Genomic DNA, 12690 nt, shown 5'->3' on the forward strand with positions numbered 1-12690 from the left:
GCCCTCCGCTCGCATCGGGGGACGGGACCGGAAGTAGGGGAGGCGGGGGCTCCCAGTCCGGAAGCTGGTCCGCTCCTCTCCGGTTTTTACTTCCGGTACCCCACAAGGAGCTGGTCTGACCTGGTTGTTTCAGACCTGGTTGTTTCAAACCTGGTTGGGACTTGCATTCTGATGGTCTATCCGAGGTAGCTACAGAGGTATAATTTAGTGGAGTAATGGTTATTTAAATAATCTAAGCAATTATACGTCAATAAAGCTGTTAAAAAAATTGGGCAAAGGTAGAGACCTTCTTTTCCTAGTTTGGTATCAGAAAATGACTTTCAACAGTTTCTCTGCACCTTTTAAATCTTTTTCTACAATGTCAGGTGGACGCGTCTGCTATATTTATTTATTTCCATTAAAACAAGTATTTATGGAGAGCCTTTTACGTGCTGGGCGTGCTGGGGATAAAGCAGCGAATGAGACCCAGGGTTGAGGATGGGGGCTAGAGATTAACTGGAAAGAAACGACTGGACAATAATTTGATCACAGTTGTGATAAGTGTTCCTAAGATAAAATACAGAGGTCTGTGGGAGTATATAGTGGGCAGACTTAACCTAGACTGAAGAAATATTTTCACTGAAATCCAAAGGCTAAGTAGGTGTTAGCCAAGTAGAGGGGGAAAGTGTTTCAAGCAGAGGTAACAGCCTTGTGTTAAGGCTCTGAGGCCCAAAGGAAAGATCTGGCCCCTTAAAAGGGCTGAAAAAAAAAGCCAGTTTGGTTTAAGAATGATTAAAGAGAAGAGAGAGGCACTTCTTAGGGGAGAGAAGCCTGAAATTGGGCTATAGAGGTAGGTAGTACAGATTTATGAATTATGGACTTTATCTTAATAGCAGTGGTAAACTATTACAAGAGCTTTAAGCAAAAGGTGGCAGCACTAAGGGATTGAAGTATAGCTCCTTAAATTCATCTCCATTTTTAAAAGTCTGATACGCAAATTGACCTCAATCTTATGTAAAGTGTAATAAGGGCATCCTCAGACAGCCATGTTTTCATTGATCTGTAACATCAGTTTTATTACACAGTGCTAACTTAGGTCCTATCCAACTCCCACCTTTTCCCCCTCCAGTGTATAAGAACCTCCTATATATAAATTCTGTCTACTACAGAGGGGTTTTGTGGTGCTTTTTGTACTTTAGAAAAATTCCTGGAACTGCTGAATAGAGAGTGGATTGTAGGATATGAGAACAGACGTGTGGAGCCCAGTAAAAGGCTTTTGAAAGAGCAACAGGAGAGATGACGGCAGTTCAGACTCAAGACTGGACAGTGAGAATGGAGAGCATAGCTCCAAGAAATATTTAGGAGATCAACTCTTTGGTCTTAGGGATGATTTAAGAGTAGGAGTTAAAAACAATTCCAGGGGTTTCTGATTGGGGAAAGTGAGTAGGTGTCAGTGCGATCAACGAGGGGGGAATGTAAGAAGAGTAAATTTAGGGAATAGTATGACAAATTTTGTGAGACCTCCCAGTGGAAACAAATTAGTAAAGGTCTAGAATCAGGAGATTAGAAATAAATATGGAGGTCAATGGTGATAGATGCTAACTGAAGCTTCAGAAGATGAAATAGTCCAAGGATATTGTGACATGAGAAAAGAATGCTTAGGACTGAGCTTTGAGGAACTCCAGTTCTTACAGATTCGGTAAGGGAAAAGAATCCCCCCAAACACTGAGAAACAGCACAAAAGCTAGAAAGCAAGCTATTGTATTCTAGATGCCTGGGTGTATTCAATTTTGGTGTCTTGCCTAGAGAACAAGCTAAAGAATGAAGTCTTTATTCAACTTAATGACATGGACGTCATTATTGACTAATGAGGTCTGTTGTATATAGTGGTGGCAGAAGCTATAGTGGGTTTGAAGAGCAAATGGGTAAGGAAATGGAAAAAAAATGGGAAAACACTTGAGAAGTCTGACTAGGAACCAAAGATAGGACTGTAATTGGAGAGAAATGTAAGGGCCAGATTTCTTTTGATGAGAGGAATGGCATGGTCAACAGCTCATGCAAAGGGCCGATGCAGAAAGATTTTTTAAAAAATTACAGACCAAGTAACAATAGAGTTCATGAGAGTGAGAGGCCATGGGATTCAAGCACATGTTGAATAACTGGTTTTTAATAGGTGGAGGGATACTTCTTATACAGGAAGAGGAGGAATGAAGTACATGCAGATGCATTTGTATACATTTGTCTGGTGGCTTTTTTTTTTTTTTCCGGTGAAGCAAGTCTTTAGGGAATAAAGGGGCAAGCAGAGTAGAGAGGGTTTGAATTAAACAAGAGAATGAAGAAATGTAAGATTACAGGCAGCACTGACAGCCTAAATGAAGGTGGTGACTATGAATTTATAGCAGTACAAACCTACCAGAAACATGACCTCCAGATGCTTGGATGCAGCAGCAGTGTCCAGTTCGTCCAGGGCTGGCATTTTGCTAGGCTTACATAATACAGCAGTAGCATACATGACCTTAAATTATTTACATCTGCTAAAGTCTAGTCAGCCAAAGACCACCAGACTCAAGCCTGTAGTCTGACAAAATATTTGACATGTAAGGAAGAAAGCACACTTCAGAGGAAACACAAATGGTGCTCTCCACAGGGGGAGGAGGGCGTCATCGTTGTAAGGTTTGGGTTCCTGCTGAAGAATTCTGAGGAAGCTCTAAGGGAAGAGACCACTTCCTGGTTGGATGCTGTTTCTGCACAGGATTAGAAGCAGGGTTTAACTGCTGTTATCATGAGGTGAGTGCAGTTTAGCAATTGGGTATCCCCAGTAAAAGATGGGTGAGGATAGCAAAGCAGGTCTGGAGACATCATTGTTAACAGAGCAGCGGTCACACAAAGAGGTGGTCATGGCCTTGGGGAAAAATGTTTCCTGTTAAATTTGCAGCTGGCTTTACCTCTGTCTGTCCTCCCAGACTGATTAATAGGCAGGGCTACTTCCTTCTTTTTCAGTATGAGCTAATTTTCAGTCCTTCAGTCCTGGACAGGTTTTTACTCTTTTACACCAAGCATCCTCTCTCGATAAATGTGACGATTTTTTTTATTAAACAAATTACAACTTAATCCATACTCTACTGTCCTCCCTACAGGTAAGATTGAATGAAATACCTAATCATAGAATTGCCCCTGCTTTCTGACAGCATCTAAGCTAGTGTACCTCCGGTTTCTTAGGCCCTCTCCCAAATTATCCAACCAAAGCCCAAATCCTATAAGTTCTTTTGAACACCCTCTTACTGACATACCCCACAGTTCCGCATGGTGTAAATTCTGCCTCACGACAACAAGTACTAAACCCAGCACATTCAGGTACAGGTATGGTCCTGATAGTCTTTGGCTGAAGAGCACTGACAATACAGAGGATCTGAGTTGATGACACAACTGCCAGGTTCAGACTAATATTTGCACTTTGTTACCAGACACGAGACTAACATTCACTGGCACCTTTGTGTCCTTGCTCATTAAAGATCTGTACTAATAGTCCCTGTTACAAAAGACTTACTGATCCATATTTCTGTTGAAGATACGGCAATCCTAAAGGCCAACTATCGTGGCACACGGCCAACTCTTCCTTTCAGTATGTACTGTTGCAGCTTTAAAGCATGTCCACACATTCTTTGAAGGCCTTCTATCTGATACAGCTTTATAGCAAGCGTCTCACTTAGAACCAAGACACTGTAGCAGAAGTAATGCTGCACGCAGCTTCCAAGGCAGCTTCTTCCAGGTCTTTTGCAATGGCCCCTCAACACCCAGCTGCCATGTTGCAAGAAGCCCAAGCCATGTGGACAGGCCTTGTGTAGGTGGGTCTGGTCGAGTGATGGCTTCAAGTCATCTCAGCCGGGTCATCAGCCATGTGAGTCAAGACGACTCCAGATGATTAGAGCCACCAGCTGTTGGAGCCACCCCTCGTCCTTAGTTTTCCCAGCCGAGGCCTCAAAACACTGCAGGATAGAGAAAAGCCACCCCTATTGTACCCTGTCCAAATTCCTGAGCCACAGAAGCATGAGCATAATAAAACGCTTATTGTTTGAAGACACTAAGTTTGGGTGGTTACTTAAGTAGCACTAGTAATTGGAAAACACTGATCCTGTTGGTAGCTGTTTTGAGTACAGCAGTAGTTGGTGACAATGAGCTAGCAGATAAACTGGGTGGTTATGCACAGAGTGACTGGGCAAAGTTTAAAGTATATTCAATTAGCATATTCTTGGCCCCAGTCTAATGTCGGGCCCCTTCCCTACACCCCCTTCCCCCTATCCCTCAGACTTACAGTGAGCACAATCTTTAGAGAACTGCAGATTAAAGTACTAGCCACCATGTTAGGAGCCATTTTGAAAAAAAGAATTCTGACTATTACAATTTCCAAAAGCCCCAATTACATATATATTTCTCTTTTATAATAAGGACACTAAAGAATTTTAATGTTTTATAATTGCTGGGTTTTTTCTGAGTAGATGTATATGTTATTGAAACTCTTGTTCAAAGAATATCTTCTATCCTAGTATAGTTTCTCTGATTTCAAATCTGAACTTTATGATGTCATGTAAAAAAGTTCAACAGAAACTCTTTAAAATACCAGGATACCACTCCAAAAACTTAGAGGAAACAAAACTATTTAGATTTTATTTTTAAAGTCTAATTTTAATCCAGACCAAACAAACAAGCAGAAAAGTGAGAAAGCTGATTGTATAGGCAGACACAGATGTACCAAATGTAAAACAGTGGGTTATTAACAGAACTATTTACATGCATATTTACAAGCAATCCTTTTGTACATTAAGTTTTACTTTTAGTTAGTTGGAAAAAGATTTTTGACATTGGTAAAAATATTAATTAGGTAGGGCTGAGGTGGTACCACATTATAGTAATAAAAGTATTAGAAAAGTGATTCTCAAGGTATAGCAATTATAAAGCAGATGAAAACTTGAGTGACAAAGATCTAGTAAAATTCTCTAGTAAAAAAGTCAATGCAACTCATGCTATAAAACAAAAATGAGAAAGTCATATAAATAAAGCAGAATAATGTTCCAGGCTTTAGGGTAGTGAGGTTAGGTGAAAAAAACCAATTCTAGAATTGCAGTAAATCCTCAGTGAAGAATCTTGGTTGTTTAGTTGGGAGTTCTTAGTCTTTTTTTTTTAAGCCATTTTAAAAGCCCTTGGTCTCAAATAGCATCTGGATATGTGAATCAGTTGTTAATGATATATTCTAAGACTTCAGTGCTAAAGATATTCATGATTCTGATTCATATTTGAAACTCAATTCATTGAGACACTAAATGTAAAACTAAGTGAAAGCTATAATACTCATATCTAAAAAAGGATGCTACATTTTGCAGTAATATGTATTTCCAGGCTAAGAATTTTTCCCTCAAGGAAAGTAGAATTTAAAGGATAAGCTTCTAACCAGCTAGCAAAATTTACTTTCGACATTTTTCATTTTTTTCAAAATCGATTTTATTGCAGCCAAAACAGTGGAATTAACTGTACATAATAAACTATTATATATATATACACATTTTAAGTTATAGGGAATAAAGTTTATTTTGGCAGAGAGTGTTAAACAAAATTAAAGTTGCATACATTAGTAACATAACTCAACATCCTTAATTTGGTATAAGTGTGACACATTTTCTTGCTTTCCTGTGTTCTGCTAAATCACCATAACCTAAACTGCTTTATAAAATTGATATGCTGAAATTTAATTTTACTGTTTTCGCTTACGCTCTGATTCCAAACAAAACTTTTCATAAGCTTCTTCTATCTCTGGGTCCATCTCATCATCAATATCATCCAAGTATCTGTGAAAGAAGCATATATGACAAGTTTAATGTTTTTTAATTCAGAAAATGTCTAAGATACTACGCCATGAAAGTAAGTATGTGTCTCCTCACCCCCCCCCCCCATGACCCTTTCTACCAACATGTGACAAAACTATCTTGCCAATCCTACCAATTGCTGATGGGTCTTTCTCCTTCTTCCTCTCTCATTTCTAGTACAAGGCCATATGTTGAAATGCCACAAGTTCATTAGGGCAAAGAGAATATAATGCTTACCAAACAAAACTTTAGAGGATAACCTGAAATTCAATGCCAAGGGCAACTTTAATTTCCAGTAGTATACTCTCGGCAGGGCTGAACCTTCCTAATTGTGCTTGGAAGCACATCCCTGTATTTTTTTCTATTAAACTAGTACATAAAAGTATGTTAACATTAGAAAATCTTACACTGACTTATAATTAAAATGTTACTACTTAGAGACAGAATAAAGGTGGTTCATTTTTTTTTTTAAACCTACAACACATGAGATGGGATAAGAAAAACTGAAGCCACAGACTTAATTTATTTCCACTCTCCACTTATGAAGAGGAGAATCCAAGTAGCATGTCCAAATTCACATGAATTGTTAACAGAACTGGAACTAAACCTCGTAAGTTCTTGGTCCTTCCATATACAAAATGCAGTACGGTCTAATGATAAATGAGTAATACAGTAAAAGTTTATTTTATTACAAAGAATGGCAGATGAAGATTGAGAGATGAGAACAGGACTATAATTTATATATGTCTATCAGTCCAAACATTTTTATATAATTATCTATGTTTTAATTTTAATCGTTTAACAGCTAAGCTTTGAGCCTTTTACTATGTGCCAGGGGGCTGTCTCAGTGTTTATGTATCTCATTTAGTTCTCAAAAAAACTCAAGGAGGGGTCTACTATTCCTATTTAATAGATGGAGAAACAGGCACAGAACTTACCTAAGATCTTACAGCATTAGTTACTTATTTAAAGTCTTGGGTATAATAATAGTATTTATTTTATAAAAACTAATTGTTTGAATATGCTACATTAATAGTTTTTCCACCTTAACTATATTTAATTTTCAGAACCATAGTGTTTTCTCTAATATGATTTTCTGAAAATTTTTGGTAAATAACTACTACATATATACCACTATAACACCATTAAATCAAAATGCACATTCTTTCATCACCTTTTCTAGTCTAAACTCCATCTACAAACTGTGGCCACAGAAATTTCACAAAGAAAGCGGCTAAAGATGAGAATTCCCTGGCAGTCCAGTGGTTAGGACTCCACACTTCCACTGCAGGGGGGCCGGGTTCAATCCCTGGTTGGGGAACTAAGATCATGCTGGCAAGCCACGCGGCATGGCCAAACAAAGCAAAACAACCCCCCCACCAATAAAAAAAACCCAAGAAACAACCCAAAAAACCCCAAAAAAGAAAGCAGCTAAACAGAACTTACGGATCACCAGCCCCTGATAAATCTGTTCCATTTTCTTCATAATCTGGAAAAAAGTCTTCTCTTTCAAGTAACTCTTGATATTTCTCTTGGTAATCTACAAAAAATGAAAAATTTTAATGCTGAAAAATATTCATATGAAATGGCCAGTTATCCCTAAAAATGTTTTTAATATTATGGCTTTTCATTTAAGCAGATACATTTAAATAACAGCAAGGTTCCAACTACATATTTAAGAATATCTTTTACAAAACTTATATTCTAATTGGCTTGCTTTATCTCTCCCCGCCCCCAAAATACGCTCATAAATTATACAGTTGGCCCTTTAGGGTCACTGACCCTCCACACAATCGAAAATCCACATATAACTTAGCCCGCCCTCCTTACACACGTTTCCTTTGTATTCGCGATTCAACCAACCCTGTGTAAGTACTGTAGCACATATTTAGAGAAAAAATCCACATATAAACAGACCTGTGCAGTTCAAACCTGTGTTGTTCAGGGGTCAAATGTATATTTAATATTCCTCTAAATATAAGATGGAAATCAAAGCCACTATGAACATAACAGAGTACATTTCACACCCAGTGTGCATGCTGTTTACATTCTCTGCTGCTTCTTTCCATCAGACAAGATATTGTCCTAACTTGTTGGGGAAGAACATGTTTCTTCCATACTACTGTTTTTCCTTCCACAAGGAGGGATTTCAATCAAACCTCCTAGTTTCTGGCTCCCCCATTACTCCTTCCCAAGGAGGTAAAGTGAGCTACCTGGCTGGCAGGTAAGAGCCATCATTGCTTGAAGTTTCTCAATCAGAGGAGGCTAACCTAGCAAATGTTCTGAGCATAGGAGATTTTCTTTTCTTCCCTCTCCTTAGAGACAGCTGGAACGTAGATACCTGATAAATGTTTCAGCTATACTAACTTTCCCTTGGTTGGGCTCTTCTAAGGCAATAACAGGTGATATTATAGCTCTCCATCTGCCAACTGTCTTAAGCAGAGTTACCGAGTATCTTTTAAGATTAGCATGTGTGTATGAAGTCCTTACCTCTGAATAATAAAATGGGTCAGTGTATATTAAAACTAGTTATCTTACAATTAGTTTCTTATGAACAACAGCTACCTCAAATTTTGAGAGGATGATGTAATTACATTTAACTCGATAGAGACCATGTTTTTCCAAGATTGTCAGTCTCTATAAAACTCTAATTCTAGCTTAAAGGGTTAGTGATATTTTGATACCCAATCTTGGCAATTTGGAGACAATTTTAACTATAAAACCTTCCTGCAACAAATACTTAAGGCAACAGATAAAACATTCTTTTAAATGTACGAATGAGTTCACACACACACACACACACACACACACAATCAAGTCACCAGATGACAGAAACGAGAAGGGAACTGAAAGCCATACATAACTACTGCAGCTGGGAGGCTGATAGACCAGGTGGTATTATGAACAAAGGGTTTCGATTTTAAAACCCACAGAAGGTCAGAAAGCAAGGCCTTGAGTCCATGTGAAACAGAGAGATGGAATTCATGCCCAAGTCCATCCCACCAACACAAAGGCTGAACATTCAAAGAACTGGTATTGCAAGCAAAAGGTGAACCAAGGAAAAACAAAAAACACCTCGGTGGCAAAGGGAGATGGCAAAGAAGCTTGCTTGTCTCTGCCTGGGTTTGGAGTGAGGACAGAAGTACTCTGAAGAAACTGGTTCCCCAGAGAATTTTTAACAATGGGCCTGCACTTCAAATTTCTATTATCCACATAAAGAATCCCTACGACAAGAAAATAGAAACTTGTTCCAAGCCAGTATTACCGCTGTGGCTCCTGGCACAAGCAAATATAAACCCCCCTTTGGAGAGATGTTCCTACAATCCAAGCCACAAGTTTTCATAAACAAAAACAAACAGGCGGTTAAAACGCTGGAGCTGTCATGAAGGGCCATAGTATATGCAACTTAACTTCAAATGATTTAGAAAAAAAAAGTGAGTGTGGAGAGAACAAATAATAAATGGAGTAAACTGTTGAAGGTACATCTGAGTAAAAGGTAGATGGATGTTCTTTGCACAGTTTTTACTTTTATAACTTTACTGTAAGTTTGAAATCACTTCCACAAAAAAAGTTTAAGAAAGACAGTTAAATATGAGACTGCAAAACAAGAACACAACATAAAGCATTTTGTATATGACAATTAGAAATAACAGGGTTAGAATTAAAAGAAAACAAAAATATGAAGCAAAAATAAGCATGTTTAGAATGATGAGAAAAAAAGGACTCAAAACTTTAAGATCAAGATACTTTGAACAAAATGCAGAAACAAAATTCAGTTTGAAAACCAAATTGAATTTCTATAAATAAAACAGCCACTAGAAATAAGTAGGAAAAACAGATTGGACAAAGATGAAGATCGAAGAACCAAAATGAATCAAGGTAGCCTCAAAGAATAAGGGACGAAGGGAAATTTGTCTCACCAGACATAGCAAGATTTACAGTAGGTAAGAATAATTAAGAATGCAGTATTGGTGTCAAGACAAACAAGAAGAAAGATCCACATTCATGGACACAGGAATAAGACACAAATCTACAGGGAGTTACATGGTACACAGAGGAACGTTTTGTCCAAGAGAGGAAGGATGACCTGTTGCTGAGATGAGTAACTATAGAATATTTAAGTCCTACCATTTACCACATATAAAAACTAGCCAGATGGATTAATCACCTAAATATAAAAAGCAACAAGGTTTAGAAGACAATGGAATTTGATCATAGTAAGGAAACTAAGTCACAGAGAGCACAAACAAGACTTTAACACTCAAAGCTTCTAAGTGACAACACATGAAATGGAAAGACAGCACATACTAGGAGAAACTAAGGATCACTTTCCAGGCCATGTAAGTAATTACAAATCAGTGAGAAAGACAAATGATCCAACAGAAATACAGGCAAAGGACACAAACAGGTGATTCTCAAACAAAGAAATCAAGAGGTCAATAGAAACATGAAAAGAAATTCACTACCACTAGTAGGGAAATAAAAGTTTACAATTTCATACAAACAGACTGACAAAAAAATAGGTCTGGTATCAATAAGTGTTGCCAACAATGGGAAATAGGAACTTTCACATGTTGCTGGTGGGAATATTAAGTGGTATAATCATGATGGAAAGCAGTTTAGCAACATTTAGTGAAGTTGAAGATGCATATAGCCTATAATGTAACAATTCTACTTCGTTACCCTAAAGAAGTTCCTGCATGTGCACAAAGATTCTTAAAGATGTTTGCGCAGCACTGTGGGTAGTAACGAGTGTGAACCAACCAACCATCCACAAGTGGGAGGGGGTCCATAAACTGTGGTTTACTCTGAGTAGGTTATTATTTGGCATTTAAAATGAATGAACTAAACCTATATATATATCAATCAACATGAACACCAAAAATACTGAATAAAAAATAAGTTGCAAAAAGATCTGCACAATAAGGCACCATTGAGGTCAATACTGCTGTGTATGGCAACACCTATCATTCACAGTCATACATGAAGTAAAAAGACAGCACAAGGACACCAATGTCAGGACGGTAATTACCTCTGTGGGGGGAAGTTATGGAAGGACTGGACTTGAAGGTGAGGTATCAATTATAGAAACAGAGAATGGTTATTACTATCTATAAAGGGTTTTATTTCTTTGAAAAGACCCAAAGTATATATTGATAAGTGAAATTGGTTCAATCTTGACAGTGAATCAATATGCCCTTTTTTGTGTGTGGTTTTAATATTTTTGAATATTTCATAATTTAAAATTGAGAAGTTAAGCGGTTCTTCTTTCTACCCCTTTGTGCTAGAGGCACAGGACAGTCAGTGCCTGCTATCCAGAGGAAACAAATGGGAAAATTCTGATAAGCTGGTTGTAAGTTTGTTCAAAGTGGGGAAATGTTCTCTTGCTCACAGTGCAGTTCTGTTGATCACAATTAAAGCACTCATTCTATAAAACGGCTCTTTTCTGGGAAGGGAAGTGTGCAGAGATTTAGATTTTAATTAACTGACCCACCAAATATTAATAAGATTCACAATTTTTAGTATCTGCAAGTATTAACCTGTACCAATGAAAGCTGCTGACTATATAGTGAACTATATAGTATAACTACCCCTTCCGCTTTAACTACCTGAAAGTTTAGAGTATAAAAACAAAATATTAGAGGAAATATAAAATAAAAATGCTTGCATTTAATTGAGGGATTCTTCCAATCCTTCACTGTTAGGGTGACAAGACACTATATACTGAATCAAATGTTCGATGTGAAATGGTTCCAAGTGGTAACTGTAAGAATATTCTAGTGAGACAAACCTTTACCCTATATTTTAGAACGATGTGAACTCTTCAAAATGCTACAACTTTGTGCCAGTGAGGGTATGGTTTTCTGTAATTTACTATCTTACCAAAAAATGGTCGGAAAATGACTGAGACAACATACCTGGATCAGCGGCAGTGAAAGGAACACCATCAGATGTATAAAATGTTGGCTCATTCTAGGAGGAATCAGAGCGATTAAAACATGTTATCATTTCAGAATTGCTTTTTTAAAGCACATTAATTGAGCATGGCTGATTTCATTCATCTGTACCTGATAATACAAAAACAAGCAAAAAACTAAATTCCTAGCAGCCATTTTCATTTCACTGGGAAAGTCTATGGTCTTCAGATTACTATTCTATTATCTCAAGTTCTTGTGGGTCTAACCCCACCGTCTGCCGCCTGTCACACCCTTGGTGACTTGGTGCGTCGTCGTGCACTGTGATTTAGTGTCAGCTGATTTTTACTTGTGGTTCCCACCCCCTGCAACCATTTTTTTCTTTAAGTATTTCCAAGACTGGATTGTAAGAGCATTCCTCCATAGTTTCTTTCTGTTTGATCCTGTCGAGAGCTTCAGGGCATCACTGGCCTGGTAATCATTTTCGTTTTCTTAATTTACTTTACTACAAAATGCCAAGTAAAAGTTTGAAATGCAGGCCTTTGATCATGAATTCTCTGGAAAAACTGCTTTGAGGAATCCCTACACTCACCCAAGTCCAAGTCAAACCTTATTCATTTCCCTTGCCATTGAATGGCTCTTTGTCTAGTCTACCCTTTCACTGAGGATTCCTTCCATGGCTGCCATGTGACTCTAAGCCAGTGAAAAGAGTGATTAGGTATTAAATTCTGAGATAAGTTTATGTAACTTATCTACAAATTGCCAAAATTGAATTCAAGCAATAACCAAATTTAAAATGCAAACACTGGCATACCATAAAATAATTAGGATCATTTTCAGGTGTTGCTTCCCTGTATGTTGAAGTTGCATGGACTCTACCCCAGTTACTTGACCGGAGTTCTACAAGCTTCAAGAGCATCTGTTTTACATCTCTGCAG

The 12690-nt window shown here is 37.8% G+C and overlaps 1 protein-coding gene across 4 annotated transcripts in view; it reads right to left on the minus strand.

Moving 5' to 3' along the window:
• Positions 1 to 4617: 4617 nt before the first annotated feature.
• PAIP1 (poly(A) binding protein interacting protein 1) overlaps positions 4618 to 12690 on the minus strand; it is a 29364-nt gene continuing 21291 nt past the window's right edge. For 3 of the 4 annotated variants that reach the window (XM_033852849.2, XM_033852846.2, XM_033852848.2), the window contains exons 8-11: positions 12567 to 12684; positions 11756 to 11810; positions 7284 to 7377; positions 4618 to 5819 (exon numbers count right to left, since the gene is read on the minus strand). In XM_033852849.2, coding sequence (XP_033708740.1) covers positions 5726 to 5819; positions 7284 to 7377; positions 11756 to 11810; positions 12567 to 12684 — 361 coding nt within the window. In that variant the 3' untranslated portion in view covers positions 4618 to 5725. The remainder of the gene's footprint in view (positions 5820 to 7283; positions 7378 to 11755; positions 11811 to 12566; positions 12685 to 12690) is intronic. The other variant, XM_033852847.2, reaches the window with a different exon arrangement.

This window comes from Tursiops truncatus, chromosome 3, assembly GCF_011762595.2.
Source record: "Tursiops truncatus isolate mTurTru1 chromosome 3, mTurTru1.mat.Y, whole genome shotgun sequence".
Lineage (NCBI taxonomy): Eukaryota > Metazoa > Chordata > Mammalia > Artiodactyla > Delphinidae > Tursiops > Tursiops truncatus.